This window comes from Pungitius pungitius, chromosome 15 (genome assembly GCF_949316345.1).
Source record: "Pungitius pungitius chromosome 15, fPunPun2.1, whole genome shotgun sequence".
NCBI classification, from domain to species: Eukaryota; Metazoa; Chordata; class Actinopteri; order Perciformes; family Gasterosteidae; genus Pungitius; species Pungitius pungitius.
Genome location: NC_084914.1, coordinates 1,284,520 through 1,299,901, shown reverse-complemented (window position 1 = coordinate 1,299,901; position 15,382 = coordinate 1,284,520). Strand labels below are relative to the sequence as shown.

The 15,382-nt window shown below is 50.0% G+C and overlaps 1 protein-coding gene across 3 annotated transcripts in view; it reads left to right on the top strand.

The window, feature by feature from the left end:
- Window positions 1–15,382, top strand: part of myo10 (myosin X) — a 209,716-nt gene that overhangs the window by 2,030 nt on the left and 192,304 nt on the right. For all 3 annotated transcript variants that reach the window (XR_009942496.1, XM_037457880.2, XM_037457879.2), the window contains exons 2-3: window positions 9,665–9,763; window positions 13,097–13,255. Coding sequence is in view for 2 of the 3 variants with exons in the window: in XM_037457880.2 (XP_037313777.1) it covers window positions 9,665–9,763; window positions 13,097–13,255 (258 nt within the window). In the remaining variant the exon portion in view is untranslated. The remainder of the gene's footprint in view (window positions 1–9,664; window positions 9,764–13,096; window positions 13,256–15,382) is intronic.

Below are 15,382 nucleotides of genomic sequence, written 5' to 3'. Positions count from 1 at the left end.
ATCTCCATAAAAAGAAAAAGGGCGATGACACTTTCCCACGTTGTGCACGTTGTGCACGCTGTTAGCCGCGGTTAGCTGTAATATTCCATGTTTTCTTTAGGGTGAAAATAAATTCATTCTATAAGAATAGGAAGAAAACGGCTTCCTGCACGAATGAAGCTGCTTTAAGGCTCCGATCTGAGTGGATTTTAGAATAATTTCCGACATTCCTCGGCTCACGAGTGCGCTGGGAATGTGTTCTTCTAAAGACAATAAATGCAGCCGTGTTGCATTCGTGTGAGTTTACAGCCTGACTTCCTTCTTCTTCTTCTTCTTCTTCTTTCTGTCTTTGTGCTCAGAGACGCTGCAGAGCGTCAGCAGAACATTAAACGGCTCCATGTAGCTGCGATCTGGAGCTGAAACACGACACCTGAGGAGAATTTAAACAGCCTGCAGATTTGTGGTTTCGCTCATTGCAGAAGGGCCCCCCCCCCCTCCCCCCCCCCCCCCCACGTAGGAAAAATGTGACGTGCCTACAGCTCAGTCTGGACTTTTGTGCATTCAGTCGTTTCTTCTGGTGGCCAAAGAGAGGAAAGACGATGACTGTGGACTGGTGACGTGTGAGTGGACTTCCTGTAGGACTATAAAGACGTGGACTTTGACCCCGGTGACTGGAGATCGTGTCCCGCCTGACGCCGAAGGTCACGTGCACTTGTTTAAAGTTGTACGTCAGAGGTTCTTTCAGTCTCCAGACTTAGTTGACAAGACAAGAGCATTAGCATTAGCATTAGCATTGTCTTTGTCTTTCTGAATTTTGTAACTTGCTTAAACAACACATCTTTTTCTATGTCTTTTCATGAAGGAGCACCACAATCCCTTGAAAAGTGTCTTCGTTTGTCCGTCCTAGTGGGGAAAGAAAGCTGGTTTCCTTTTGTTTGTGTGATTTCTCTTCAGCACGAAGCTCAATCTCCATTTTTACTGTTAAAAACCCAAAGAAAGATGTCTAGAAACAACATTTACTGTACACCTTCGGGCCTTTTCTTGAGCCACAGGTCCTGGTCCTGGTCTGTTATCACAAGACCGTCCATTCCCGGTACTCGTTGGTATCAGTGCCTTCATTTGACACCTGACGTGTTGTTTCCTGTTAGGAGGACACAGGGCCGTTGAGTGCTGTGTTTGTTGCGTTTTGGTGGCGACGGTTTGAAGTTCTCTTGACGTTCCTCACAGAAGCCCTGAGGTGATTGGAGGGCGTTAGGCGCGTGCCGCAGGACTCGGGCCTTCCTCACACACTAGACTGGAATCGCAAGGTCATCAGAAACGAGGTTATCTGCAGTTTGGAGGGTTGGCGGCTTCAAACAGACTCAAACCAGAAGATCAAGGCCGGTTTCCTGGCCTCGGATCCGTCTGAGATAGGAGTCCTTCAGCGATGGGTGGCAGGAGGTGGCTGTCTGAGTCCACGAGGACTGAAGAGGGCTCATTTGTGTCGACTGTAGGAAGGGGCGTGCTGGATTCAAAGATACGACGCTTGTCCAAACAAACAAGCGTACGGCTTCTAAACCAAATCAGGATGTTTACACCAATCCCAGCCGAGTGGTTTGCTGCCCGAACCTCACCAGCATCACGTGATCACGTCACCGTGTGAGCCTCTGACTTTGAAAAGTACCGATGCGACCTTCAAATGACGCCTGGGAGGAGGAGTCTGGATGCAACGTGAAGCAGTGACAGGAAGTGTCTGTCTCTACAGAAGCTCGGAGCAGTAATGTTGCTCGGTGGAGTTTCCAGTGACGGCTTCTATCTTCTGATCCTTTAGGGTGAAGGAGACGGAGCAGCGTCATGTGACCCCCTGTGCGTCTGTTCAAGTTTAAAGGTCATTAACACGGCTGAAACAGAGCATGTAAAGAGCGTTAACAACATTCAGATTCAAGAAGAAACTTTAAGCACAGACCGAACCCTGACCCCCCCCCCTCTCTACCCCCCCCCCCCCCCCCCTTTAAAGGGCTTCAGGGTGAAATAGTGCTTTAATTTTGCCTCCCTCTCTGTTTCTCAGGGTACAACAAGGCGTCGGTTGTTTGTCTCAGAAGAAAAGGCAGAAAGGGAAAGACGTTATTTATATTCTGCCCGTTTCCTTCGCTGCGAAACCAGCGCCAGGCGACCACAGCTGGGCACCACATGGCAGTAACACACACACACACGTGTACACACACACACACACACGTGTACACACACACACACAGTCAGCGGTCAGAATGCTTTTTCACTGCTCCTGCGTTTACACACTTGCAGCAAACTGTGTCTGAAACAAACACACAGAGCTTCAGAAAGTAGGTCAGGTGGTTACAAGGAGAGTTTGGTCATTTCCTCCGTTCATGGTCCAAACCCGGTCAGTTCCCTGCAGAACTTTGGTTCCTTCCTCTGGACTCAGGGATTCCTCTTGATGGGGTTCGGTTGGTTTGCTTCATTCCATCTTCTTCACAAACCTCTGGTCCTGCTGGTCTTCCCTTTGCTCCTCTGACGTTTTGAACATGCTTGAAGGCCACAATCAGGATCTCTTTACGTTTCCCCACCGTTTCTTTATTAAACAAACGAGGCCAGTGACCTTCCTCTTGGACAGGATGGATGGTGGCTTCACTTCATCAGCAGCTGGATTTCCTGTGGTCTGGAGATCTGGTGCTCGTAGAGAAGTCCTAGTGTTCACGAGCAGAAGGAGATGATGCACCAACGCTGGTGACGCAACAACATGAGGCGTCCACAGAGGACAGAAGTCACCTCCATGGAAGCCCCACGAGAAGCGAAGCTGACCAATCACGTGTGCCTCATGGAGGCAGATTCAACAAAAGCCCGCTGCCTGCTTTCTGTGGAAGCTGCTCAGCAAGCACATCGGAGATCACGCCGCTTTGTTCTGGAGACCAAAAGCAAAAGCTTTCGAAAGCAAATTCACCAAACAAAAGAACAACTAGAGTCGTTATTTTTGACTTTGAAAGAACTACTGATCAGGGTTTAGGATCCACTCTGGTCCTGGATGGAAGTATTCCAGAAAGAGCGGGAGTCCACGCAGGACGTCCTCCACTCCAAAGCCTCACGTGTCCCATCTCTGACGTGCACGGGACCAGAGGAAGGGATCTTAGATGGTGTAGATGGTGATGGTCGTCATGTCGTCTGCTCTCTAAACGCGTGGCTTTGCTGAAGCTCCGGCGAGTCTCACTTCCTGCGTCCCCCCCCCCCCCCCCCCCCGGCGGTCCGATTGTTGTGCGACTAGATGAAGAGTCAGCTGCGGAGCCGCGCGGGTTCCGCCCTCCAGCTGCTCTGCAGATCCAGGGCTGCACGCCTCGTGATGACCACGAGCAGCTGAGGAGGACGCCTCGGAGGCCCTGAGAGCGCGGCGTGGGAAAGCGGCGTCCTCCATTAAATATGTACGCCGGCATTAAATATGTGCGCGGAGCAGCTGCTTCCCGCCGGGCAGCGCCTTCGCACGCTGGGCGCCCCCGCGACCTTTGACCCCCCGCCTGTCAATCGCCTCGTTATTGATTCATGTCGTGTTGGTGTTTTTAATTAACAAGCCGAGCTCAGGTGTCGCTCATGAAGGAGGATGTAGTCTCCAGTATCATGAAAACCCCAAACATCCATTTCACATGTGGCTCCTTGTGCTCCTGTTGCTTAGCAACTTAAAACCCACGAGGCAACAGAGAAACCTAACAAATGTTTGCTTTGGCCTGTTAGGGACCTTCAGCCCCAGTGACCTCAGCTGGGTTTCCAGCCACCTTTTCTCAATTCAAAAAACAATATTTCAATTACATGAAGTTATTTGTTTTTGTTCATTTCATATTTTCTTCCAGTTTGCTTCCAGTTTTCGATCCCCTTTTTCCCTTCTATGTTCTTCTTTGACCTTCTGGAGGAACATTTGCTCGTGAGCCGACTTGTGAATTAGAGTCACGTCTGTCATTTCCACGTGGAGATAAAGCTGCAGAGACGTTTAACACGAGGGTGAAGGGCCTCCATGTTACCTCCATGTTACCTCCATGTGCCTGTAGATCTGCAGCTTCGAGGGAAACACACCAGCTTAAATCCACCTCTGGATGCTTCAGTGTAGAAGCTTTCCTCGCTGGTCTGATGTCCGTCCCGTCCTCCTGCCGCTGTGAGACGTCTCCGGAGGAGGCAGGTGATGATGAAACCGGAGCTCTCGGCTCGATGAGACGGTGCGTGTCGTTGCCGCGGTAACAGCAGCCTAAACAGACGTTAACAGGCGACCTGGCGGTGCCTCCGTGGGGGTAACTGGACCCGCGTGGAGAGGTGGAGCAGGTCAGTCAGGGCACTCGTGGTGACTGGTGATGGAGGGACAGAGACAGCGAGGACGGAAGCTGAGAGCAAGATGACAACTAGTCATCATTTCTCCAAACAAGGCCTTCAGAGGCACGACATCATTCCAAAACGTCCCTGACGAAGTTTCACTTGCAGGCCGACCGTGACGGGGACATCTGGACTATGAAGACAGACATTAATACTTCCACAGAACATGATGGTACGAGCAGAGAGCCACAGGTGGTTTTCATAGTGAAGATCACTAATCCGACTTAGTCAGCAGCCTGTGTGCAATAGTTCTATTAATAAGCTAAGCCAATAAAAAACACATCCACAAATAAAATTGAATAAAACTCCTCCAAGCCTCCGATTGGCTCTACATGTCATGTGACAGCAATTAGTATGAACTGCCACAATGTTTTTGTCTTCAAACCTGAAACAGTTCCAGCTTCAGAGAACCACCCATAGATGTGTTCCTCTTTAATAAATGTGTTCCTCTTTGATAAATGTGTTTTTCCCGAGTTGATAAAGAGACAGAAAAGCCTTCTGAATATTGCGGGGGGGATGTGGCTGCATATGGCTTCATTTAACCCCCCAGGAGCTTAACAGCCGTGTTTTGCCTTCGTTCGCCCGTCACAGAGAGCGGGAGCCGATCTCGTTCCCTCGCCTGTGATTGGCTGCCACGTCACAGAGGGGCGGAGCCTTACGTCTTGCTCTTCCTGTCGGTCTGCTGGCTGATCTTGGAGCTGGTGTTGAGCTTCATGTTGGAGCTCACGTCTGGATTCATTTGGATGGTTGTGTGTGTTTTTATTTGTTTCTCTCTCTCTCTTTTCTTTCTCAGTTGGGAGGTAGAAGAACGTTATGGAGACTTGATCAAAAAGAGACTTATGCTTAAGCTCCGCCCACCCGCTCTGGTGGACCAATAGGAGGCTCCTGAATACGCTTTGCTTGGGATTGTTACTCATTTATCAATAATGTTTCAGAAGGGACTCATAACACAAATCAGTTTCACTTCACTTTCCAGGTTTCAGTTTTTATTATCTGATCATTATAAATCTATAATAATAATAATCATCTACAAGATTTATATAGACATTTATATCAAGTACAGATGCTGTGTTTTTTTTCGCATGAAGCCAGCGAGCTGTGAGGAGCAGCCGTGTCCCGTGTCCCTGCTCACTGGGCCGTGTGGGTCACTGTTTGTTACCTTTAATTAAGCGGTAATATATACGCTGTGGAAACTGGAGTGAAGGCAGCAGTTATTGTGACAGATGATGTGAATGAATTCTATAAATCCAGCTGCCAGTTTAGCAACATTCATCAGCAACACGTTTCCCTTTGATGCAAAACACCATGTTTCCTACGTCAGTTTCAGAATGTGGATTCAGTCTCCTGTAGATTCAAAGAAACTTGGATGGAGAGAGAAGAACCGACTAAACTATTCCTTCTACTTCATTAAAGTGCGTATGAGGTCTATGTAATGTTTGAACAACCAGGACTACACAAACTCATTTTGTGTCTACTCGGTATTTGATCCACAACTAGAACGTTTTGGAAAAGCTTTGTGAAGGTTAGAAAAGAACACGGTGACATGGACGAGTGTGTGCGTTCCTGTCGGTGTGTGTTTGTCATTGTGAGGCTTTCCCAGACCTTTTCCAAAAGTCAATACCTCCACCTAATTAGTTCCCACAATCCTCTGCTCTCCGTCCGGTCATTCAAACCTAAAGTAGGACCCCCCCCCCCCCCTCACAAAGGCTCTGTTGATTGGTCCGTGCTGCATGCTTGCAAACACTCGACTTCCTGCTGTCTGCGTTGAATTGTGTGCGCATGGTTTCCATTGTGTTGTCACTTACGGGAGAGTGAAAGGCTTTTAAAAGTATCACCATCAGATTTCTTCTGCACTTTTATTTTGAATTTTTTTTTTTTTTTACCTTAAAAAGCTACTCGCTCTAAAAGTTAATAATTGATCCGTCTAACCGGCCGTACCTCGCTTATCTCCAAAGGCCGAGCACGACAACAGCACCGCATGCTAATGCCGCTGCATGCTAACGGTGCTGCTATGCTACGCTACGCTGCTATGCTACGATGCTATGCTGCGCTGCTATGCTACGCTGCTATCGCGACCTCACAGTGTGACTGCAGCGTTTGTTCCGTTCAGAATGATTTAACTGTTTCAAGGACAAAGAGAAACACACCTGCATTAAACCCCCCCCCCCCCCCCTCTCTCAGACAGGAGATAAGGAGCGTGACGCGTCGCCTCTGATCCGTTGTTCACCTTTGGAACTGTTGACTTTAAAGCATCGTGTTATTCTTGCTCCATTAACACAACGTTGTGGTTGCTGGAGCGGGACGGCGTGCTAAGCATGGGGTGGAGGGGCGGGGGCGAAGGGGGGGGGGGTCTGTGCAAAGAAGGAGCAGATAATCGGTTCAGCTTGGTGGACCTGTTGTTGTGCAGGTGTGGACGTGGCTGCGGGAGACTGGAGACCATTTCTGTAGCTTCTATTGTTGCCTCAGTGGTGACTGGATGCCACGAAGGCCATTAAAACAGGACCCATGTGACCATGTGATCATGTGATCATGTGACTTGCAGGAGGTCGACACACAGGACTCTGTTTGTTACGTTAGAGGAACCAGGACAGCTGCACATTTCCAACTCCGCCGGCGTACGAGCCCCCCCACCACCACAGACCCTCCGTCTACCCCCCCAAGAGAGAGAGAGTCCCCCACAAACAGCAGCAGGGGAAGGGTCCCGCCTCGTTCTTCGCCCCCCCCCAGAGCTCTCAGGGCGGTGAGGGGCGGGGGGGGCTGGTGTCGGTGGTTTGGTCGGGGTGGACGTGGGGGCTCCCTTTAAACGGAGGACCCATGAGACGCTTTTTATGACCCGCCCTGATGACCTGCTGGGGGGGTCCGGAGGCCTCGGCAGCAGGGTTCCAGAACCCCCACCCACACACACACACACACAGCGGCTGTGGATTGTTTCTTCAGCTTTAATTAGCAGTCGTTGGTTCTGTGTCTGAAAAGAGATCCGTGTGTCGCTGTGTTTGCTTGAGGAACGAGTCTCAATCCAGGAATCATCATTCATCACATTCATCACGTTCATCACATTCATCACGTTCATCACATTCATCACATCACATTCATCACATTCATCACGTTCATCACGTTCATCACGTTCATCACGTTCATCACGTTCATCACATTCATCACGTTCATCACGTTCATCACGTTCATCACATTCATCACGTTCATCACGTTCATCACGTTCATCACATTCATCACGTTCATCACATTCATCACGTTCATCACGTTCATCACATTCATCACGTTCATCACGTTCATCACATTCATCACATTCATCACGTTCATCACATTCATCACATTCATCACATTCATCACATTCATCACGTTCATCACATTCATCACATTCATCACGTTCATCACATTCATCACGTTCATCACATTCATCACATTCATCACATTCATCACGTTCATCACATTCATCACGTTCATCACATTCATCACATTCATCACGTTCATCACATTCATCACATTCATCACGTTCATCACATTCATCACGTTCATCACATTCATCACATTCATCACATTCATGGTCTGACATTCTTGATGGTTAGAGGAGCGTCTCCCCCCCCCCCCCCCCCCCACCGGAAACACGTTCTGTGGAGCGACTTTCTTCCGATTTGGTCGATTCGCCTCCGTTTTGTCCGTCACTATGACGACCGGCTCTCCATCCCAGAGCTTCTGATCTCACCCCGTTGTAGATGTTCTGCGGTGGCCCTGAAGTGCAAAACACAACACAAGTAGGAAAACACATTAACTTCTTACGGAGAGGGGGGGGGTCCATCTAGCAGAGGACGGACTCTTGAAGGATTAAAATGACTCTGTAGCTCTGTGGGTCAGAGGGTGTGAGGGGGGGGGCAATAAGATGGTGTCCATCGGAAGCACACGCTGCACACAAAGAACGTGTGTGTGTCTTGAGAAGTGTGCTGGGGGGGGGGGGGGTGTGTCCCTAACGTGATTGGAACTTCAGATTCCGGCGGTGGGGGCCATGAGGAATGTCCACATGGTAAACAGAACACGCCTCCTCTTTGTGCATGTGACAATGGGACCTCCTCCTTTGTGTTCCTCCTCTCTGGAGCCACGTTGTGATGATTTGTGTTTCACTTCAAATGAATCATCGATGAGCTTTTTTTAAATGGCGAGGCTGAAGTCCCGCCCCTCCCGGGTCAGAACCGTGGGACCTTATCTTGTTTATATACGTACGATGGTTAATGTCGGGGTACATGTGTGTAATTCATCTTTTTCCATTGAAAATCATACCGACTTATTTCTAAATTGGACCCAATGGGTGAAGACTGTTGTAACCAGATCCCATAAGAAGACCTAATATAAAATATTATTTAGTAAAGTATTCTCCAGTAGTTTCTAGTGTGTCTCCATCAGTGAAACCAAGTAAACAAAGCGTCCATCAGACGCTTTGTGGTCATTGGTCTGATCTGCAGGAGATCAGAGGGCCTCTGGAATCCTCTCCTCTTCACAGAGGGTTTGAAACAACACGCCGCCCCACCCCCCCCCCCCCCCCCATGATCCACTGCTGACTCAGCAGGCCTGAGCCCCCCCACCCGGCTCAGAAAGCCGTCTCACAAAGGTGCAGTGTTTACCCCCCCCCCCCCCCCGATAGCATTAGCTTGTCACGCTAACAGACAGCGACACATGTGATTGGGAGGGAGTGCACATCGGGGGGGGGGGGGGGCACCGGGTCTTCTGCACACTGGATGCAGAGCTCCTGGGGTGAACGACACCGATCTGGTCCACGATGTCCTGAAGGAACCGATGGACTCATGGACAAAGCAACACTAACTTTACTGGAGGTCCACAGAACACCAGAGCTCCAGCAGTCAGACCTTCACCCTGAATTCCTCACATTCTCCGCTCATTTCACAGAGCAGGGGGGGGGGTCGGGAGGGGAGGGGGGGTGATGAAATATCCAGCTGTTGGTCGGGAGGAAAACGCTCCAAAGGTCAGCCGGTATGAAGGTTCTCTGCCAACAAGCATCAAACATGCAGGTTCACGGCCTCCTGGGTGCAGGTCTCTGAAACCCAGCACGCCACAGGCCTCCACAGCCGGGGGCCTCTGATTGGTCACAGAGGAAAGCGACGCCGACGTATAGCCGGCGGGTAACGAGCACCACATGGGTTTGAGGGCTGGAGACTTTCAGAGGTTTTGGAGGTCCTTCTCCTGAAGCGCAGTACCAGCTTTTCATATTTATTATATATCAAATGCATCATATTATTATATTTATCACTCATCGTAATATTCACTCGTCCCTCGTTCAGACCCGTCTTCCTAACGAGTGGTTCTCCCCCTGCAGGGTGACCGGGTCTGGTTACGGGAGGACGAGCAGTACCTCCCCACCACTGTGTCCTCGTGCTCCGGGGGGGTGGTGGCCTTCGCCACGGACTACGGCCAGGTGAGAACCTTTCCTGTGACCTTCTTCTCCTCCTTTCCTGAGCTTTTCTACCTACATTTTGACTTCAGGGCCTCGGCTCCTTGCTTCCTGTCCAACAAAGTATATTCAGGTGAGGTCTCACGCAGGTGATGTTTGAGTCATGTGACCTCAACGCCTGAAGGATGAAAACACGCCGTGAGACAATGACCCGATAGTCGTTGTTGTTTCGGTCTCGCTCTTTGTTTCGTTATTGGCCCTCGTGGGGGTGGGGGGGTCAACACGCCGCATCCCCTGAACCCCGTACGCCGGGGGGGGGTTGGACCTTGTATCTTCTGAGACCGCTGGCTGCTCCTCTGGCCCACGCCATGTGGCGTTAATATGCAGCGAGGACTTGGATGAGTTTAAGTGAGTGTTTTACTGAGCTGGCAAACAACAACCTGAGTGGGTTACAGCTCGGGGGGGATTTACCCCCCCCCCCCCCTCCTCGGTCCCTGTCTCCCCCAGGAGAGGGATTTAGAGTCGAGTCGGCAGTATCGTCCTGCAGATTAAGGCGTCTTATCTCCTGCCTTCATCTCGCTGGGCGTCCTCGTCCCCTCACGACGTGCTCATCATGTGACTCCATGAGGAGGAACAATGAGCTAATGTTAGCGTGCTGATGTTAGCATACAGTTTGTTGTCTCCTTACCTCATTTCCTCATTTCTTTCCTTTGTCTCCTTTCTTTTGTCTGCCTCCTTGATAAATCTTCTTTCTCGCTCTCTTTGCCTCATTAAGTCTCTCCTTCACTCTTCTTTCCATCTCATCTTCTCATTTTTTTTCTATTATCTGTGGCTTTGTTTTTTTTGTCTCCTCCTCCCTCGGTCAACTCCTTTGTTTGCTGTAAATATCTCGCTCTTCTTCTGTCTTTGTTGCTTCTCTCTCGGGGGGGTTGACAAATTAAGGGACGTATTAATAATATGAGCATTAGCTCATGACTCCTTCTACCCCCCCCTGAGCCTCTCGGGACGGGACCTTCTGGGACAGAAGGGTCACGGGTTCGATCCCTGGAACCGACCCGTGTGCACCGCGTGTTCGCTTTGGGAGAGTCCTGAGCTCAAGATGTAAATGAGTGTGTGTCTGTTGACGCGTGTCTATTCTGTCTCGCTGTGTGTCTGTGTGTGTGTCTGCCAGCCATCTGTTGTGTGTAACCGGAGACAGACGCCACCCACTTTGTGTGTCCTTGAATAAAGCAGGTACAGGTGTGTGTGGTTTGGATCCACACTTACAGTTCATACGGTACATATAAAACCCAGAAGGAAGGAATCGGCCCTCAATAAAGATTATAAGCAGACCTGTGTTTGTTAGAGTCTAACAACACAAAATATGAATAACTCTTCATTATGTCGTACTCTTACTCAGGTAGCTCCCCCACCCCCCTCCATCCTCCTCCGTCATCATGGTCAAAGTGCAGCAGCTGCGCTTTGGATCCGCTTTCATCTCCCGCTGCATTGTCCCACAGTCAAAAACAGTGAAACCTGAGCAAGACGAGAGCCCCCCCCCCCCCCCCCCCAACGTCAGGCCCACAGCTCCCCCCGCACGCCGACAGCTTTACAGTCTACGTGGGTCCATGTCGTCTATGTCGTCTACGTCAGTTTATGTCAGGCCCTGTCGGTCTACGTCGAGCTACGTCGGTCTATGTTGTCTATGTCGGTCCCTGTCAGTCCATGTCGGTCCCTGATGGTCTACGTCGGTCTATGTTGTCTATGTCGGTCTATGTCGGTCTACGTCGGTCTATGTTGTCTATGTCGGTCCCTGTCGGTCCCTGTCAGTCCATGTCGGTCCCTGTCGGTCTACGTCGGTCCCTGTCGGTCTATGTCGGTCTAGATGTTGCAGTTGTTTGCACCGGGGCTGTGACATCGGGGAGGAGGTCACATGACATTTGTCAGGGTGGAATTAGCGATAAAGTTGGCTTCAGCTCTGAGAAAGAATCCGACGTCCCACAGAATGATTTGATTTGGCCTCTTTTCTACGTAACCAAGGAGCAGGTATTTAGCTCAATGAATGAAAGCCGCATGGAGCCGATCTAAATCACGTTTCAGTATCGGGACCCGAGTATCGGCCTCCAGTAATCCGCACTAGTTAATCCTTCCTGGTCTAATCGCCTGAACTTAAACGTGAATTCACTTAAAGCAACAACAACAAACCGTGTCCCGACTGATCCAGGAACAGATCCTGCTGATCCCGGGGGCTGCGACCCCCCCCCCCTCATGAAGCTGTCTAATGGCTTTGTTTCACAGGGATTTACTCCCGTTAGCATCTGTCGCTAGGCTTAGCGTCAGCGGGGCCCCTTCGCGGCTTTGTGTTCTTTTATTTGGCGTGAAGCGGGCTACTGGACCTTAGTTAGAGACCTGATGAGGACAAAGCCAAAGGACGAACTGTAACGCTGTGAACACTGCCAGTGACTAACGGGGGGGGGGGGGGGGCAAGTCCCAACTGGCTGAGTTTATCGCTGTTCGGCCTCTTGGTTCTGAAGAAGGGACAAGCGGTGACATCATGGGCTCTTGGCACTCTGCCGTGTGTTTGACGTTCTTTGACACCACTTACGTGAAGTTGCACCTGGTCCACGTGCTCCACCCAACTGCCAAACCTCCCCCCCCCCCCCTTCGATGCTGAGGCGGAGGTGTGTTTATGGCTGGAGGCCCTCAGACCACGTTGACTGTAAACAGGGCGGAGGACCCGGTCTAACAGGTCTGACGCTGCATCTCGTCTCTGACAGCAGCTCCACAGGCTCACAGCTATGAACCAATCAGAACGCAGCCCTGATGACCACCGCGCCGTGTTTATCCCAAAGACGTTTCCTCCCAAAGCGTCTCTGCAGCTGGAATGTGAGGAACGGGGGGGCGGGGGGTTGCCTCTTTAGACAGAGAGCAGCTTTCAGAAAGACTTCAGACGCTCCGTCACAACGGGTCAGCGACTCGCTTCATACAAGCCCCGCGGGGGGGGGGTGCCCTTAACTTGAGTTATTCAGTAACACTTCTGTGGTTATTTGAACCCAAACCACCATCCGGTCCTGAACCTGACAGAGACCGTTAAAGGTCACGGAACGGGTCGTGTGTGACCTCCAGTTCGTTCATGACACATCTGTTGGTCTTAGTGAAATAAGACTTGTATCAGGTAAATGATGAGTTCTCCTGGGTAGATAAAACACAGGTGGGTCCGTCTCTCCTCCCCCTCGGTAGGAAGTGTTTCTGAGCGGTGGACGGATGGAAGGTGACCGTGACGTCGGCTTCCTTCAGCGTTTGTTCGAAGTCGACCATTGTTGAACCGCTGGATCCTCTGAGCTGTTTGAGTGACCTTGTTTCCCTTCTCTGGTGCAGGTGTTCACCTACAAGCAGAATGCCCTCAGCAGGCAGAAGGTGCAGCCCATGCACCACAGCAGCATCCGAGGGGTGGAGGACATGTCGGCCCTCGAGGACCTTCACGACGGCGCCATCATGCACAACCTCTTCCTGCGCTACCAGCAGAGACACATCTACGTGAGTCTACACGCTGATATCAGTGTTGCTGTCATCACGCTTCAATCAGGGGAGCAGGTTCAAAGTTGCAGATTTGATTTTAACAAGACTATTAAGAAGGAAAACCAACTAGAAAAAAAAACCAAACAAAACAAAATGAAGAAATGAGAAAAGGGATTGGAGCAAATACCCGAGAATAAACACAAATAAATGTGTAATTAAATTAGAATGGATCACGTTGTTGTCTGAACATTCAAAATGAGTCTCAATTGAATATCATTCACAGATTTAATCAGATTTAGAAAACTATGACTTCCTGTTTTCTTATTAAAAAACATGGAATCTGAAACATGTGAAAACAAACAGCTTCCCGTGAAGTCAGAACAGCAGAACCACACAACGTACAGGACACTGCAGACAGAGGGTTTTTCACAATAAAATACAGTGACTGCCTTTTTATTTCTTATTTCAAAGATTGTAGCATGAATACAGCATAAGTGCCCATAAATAAAACCCTTTTGGTAATTATTATTGTGACATTTTTTCTAAAAGAACATTCTGATCTCTTTTGAGAGAGTCATGGTTTTAGAAGCTGCTATTAGTCAACATTCCATTCAGCATTAACTAAAGTAGTGCTACAGCTTCTAATGTTTCATTATAAAGCCCCAATCTCTTTTTCATGCTGAAGGTATTGATTGTTTTGCTTGAATGGCTTTGTGCAGTAGTGATGCAGGAGGGTTGTTTCCAGGTGTGTGAGCAGCTGGGTTCTGATCATGTGGGTCGGGCTCATTTGGGCATCTAAAAAGGACGGCTTGTCTCTCTGATCCTACGCTCACATGGGTTTACTCTGCTCGGGCTTCGTCTCTGTTTCCAACAAGCTGAGGCAGGTTTTTAAAGATGTTTGTCCATGTAAGAAAAGAAAGGAGAACGTTGTGTCTTTTACACATCAAAGTGTGCTTGTAGGTGTTCAGGTAAACCTCCTGAGAACATGAAAAAAGCTTTGAAGGTCTTTTTGGGTCTCCAGAGACCATCGGGGAGAGGTGACGACCTCCAGTTCTTTAGAATGAGTTAAAGCTGCATTCTGTGTAGTGACCAGCAGGGGGCGACTCCTCTGCTCCCATAGACGTCTATGAGGAAATGACTCTACTTCTGTGTAGTGACCAGCAGGGGGCGACTCCTCTGCTCCCATAGACATCTATGAGGAAATGACTCTACTTCTGTGTAGTGACCAGCAGGGGGCGACTCCTCTGCTCCCATAGACGTCTATGAGGAAATGACTCTACTTCTGTGTAGTGACCAGCAGGGGGCGACTCCTCTGCTCCCATAGACATCTATGAGGAAATGACTCTACTTCTGTGTAGTGACCAGCAGGGGGCGACTCCTCTGCTCCCATAGACGTCTATGAGGAAATGACTCTACTTCTGTGTAGTGACCAGCAGGGGGCGACTCCTCTGCTCCCATAGACGTCTATGAGGAAATGACTCTACTTCTGTGTAGTGACCAGCAGGGGGCGACTCCTCTGCTCCCATAGACGTCTATGAGGAAATGACTCTACTTCTGTGTAGTGACCAGCAGGGGGCGACTCCTCTGCTCCCATAGACGTCTATGAGGAAATGACTACTTCTGTGTAGTGACCAGCAGGGGGAGATTCCTCTGCTCCTATAGACGTCTATGAGGAAATGACTCTACTTCTGCGTAGTGACCAGCAGGGGGCGACTCCTCTGCTCCCATAGACGTCAATGAGGAAATGACTCTACTTCTGTGTAGTGACCAGCAGGGGGCGACTCCTCTGCTCCCATAGACGTCTATGAGGAAATGACTCTACTTCTGTGTAGTGACCAGCAGGGGGCGGCGACTCTGCTCCCATAGACGTCTATGAGGACATGACTCTACTTCTGTGTAGTGACCAGCAGGGGGCGACTCCTCTGCTCCCATAGACGTCTATGAGGAAATGACTCTACTTCTGTGTAGTGACCAGCAGGGGGCGGCGACTCTGCTCCCATAGACGTCTATGAGGACATGACTCTACTTCTGTGTAGTGACCAGCAGGGGGCGACTCCTCTGCTCCCATAGACGTCTATGAGGAAATGACTCTACTTCTGTTTAGTGACCAGCAGGGGGCGACTCCTCTGCTCCCATAGACGTCTA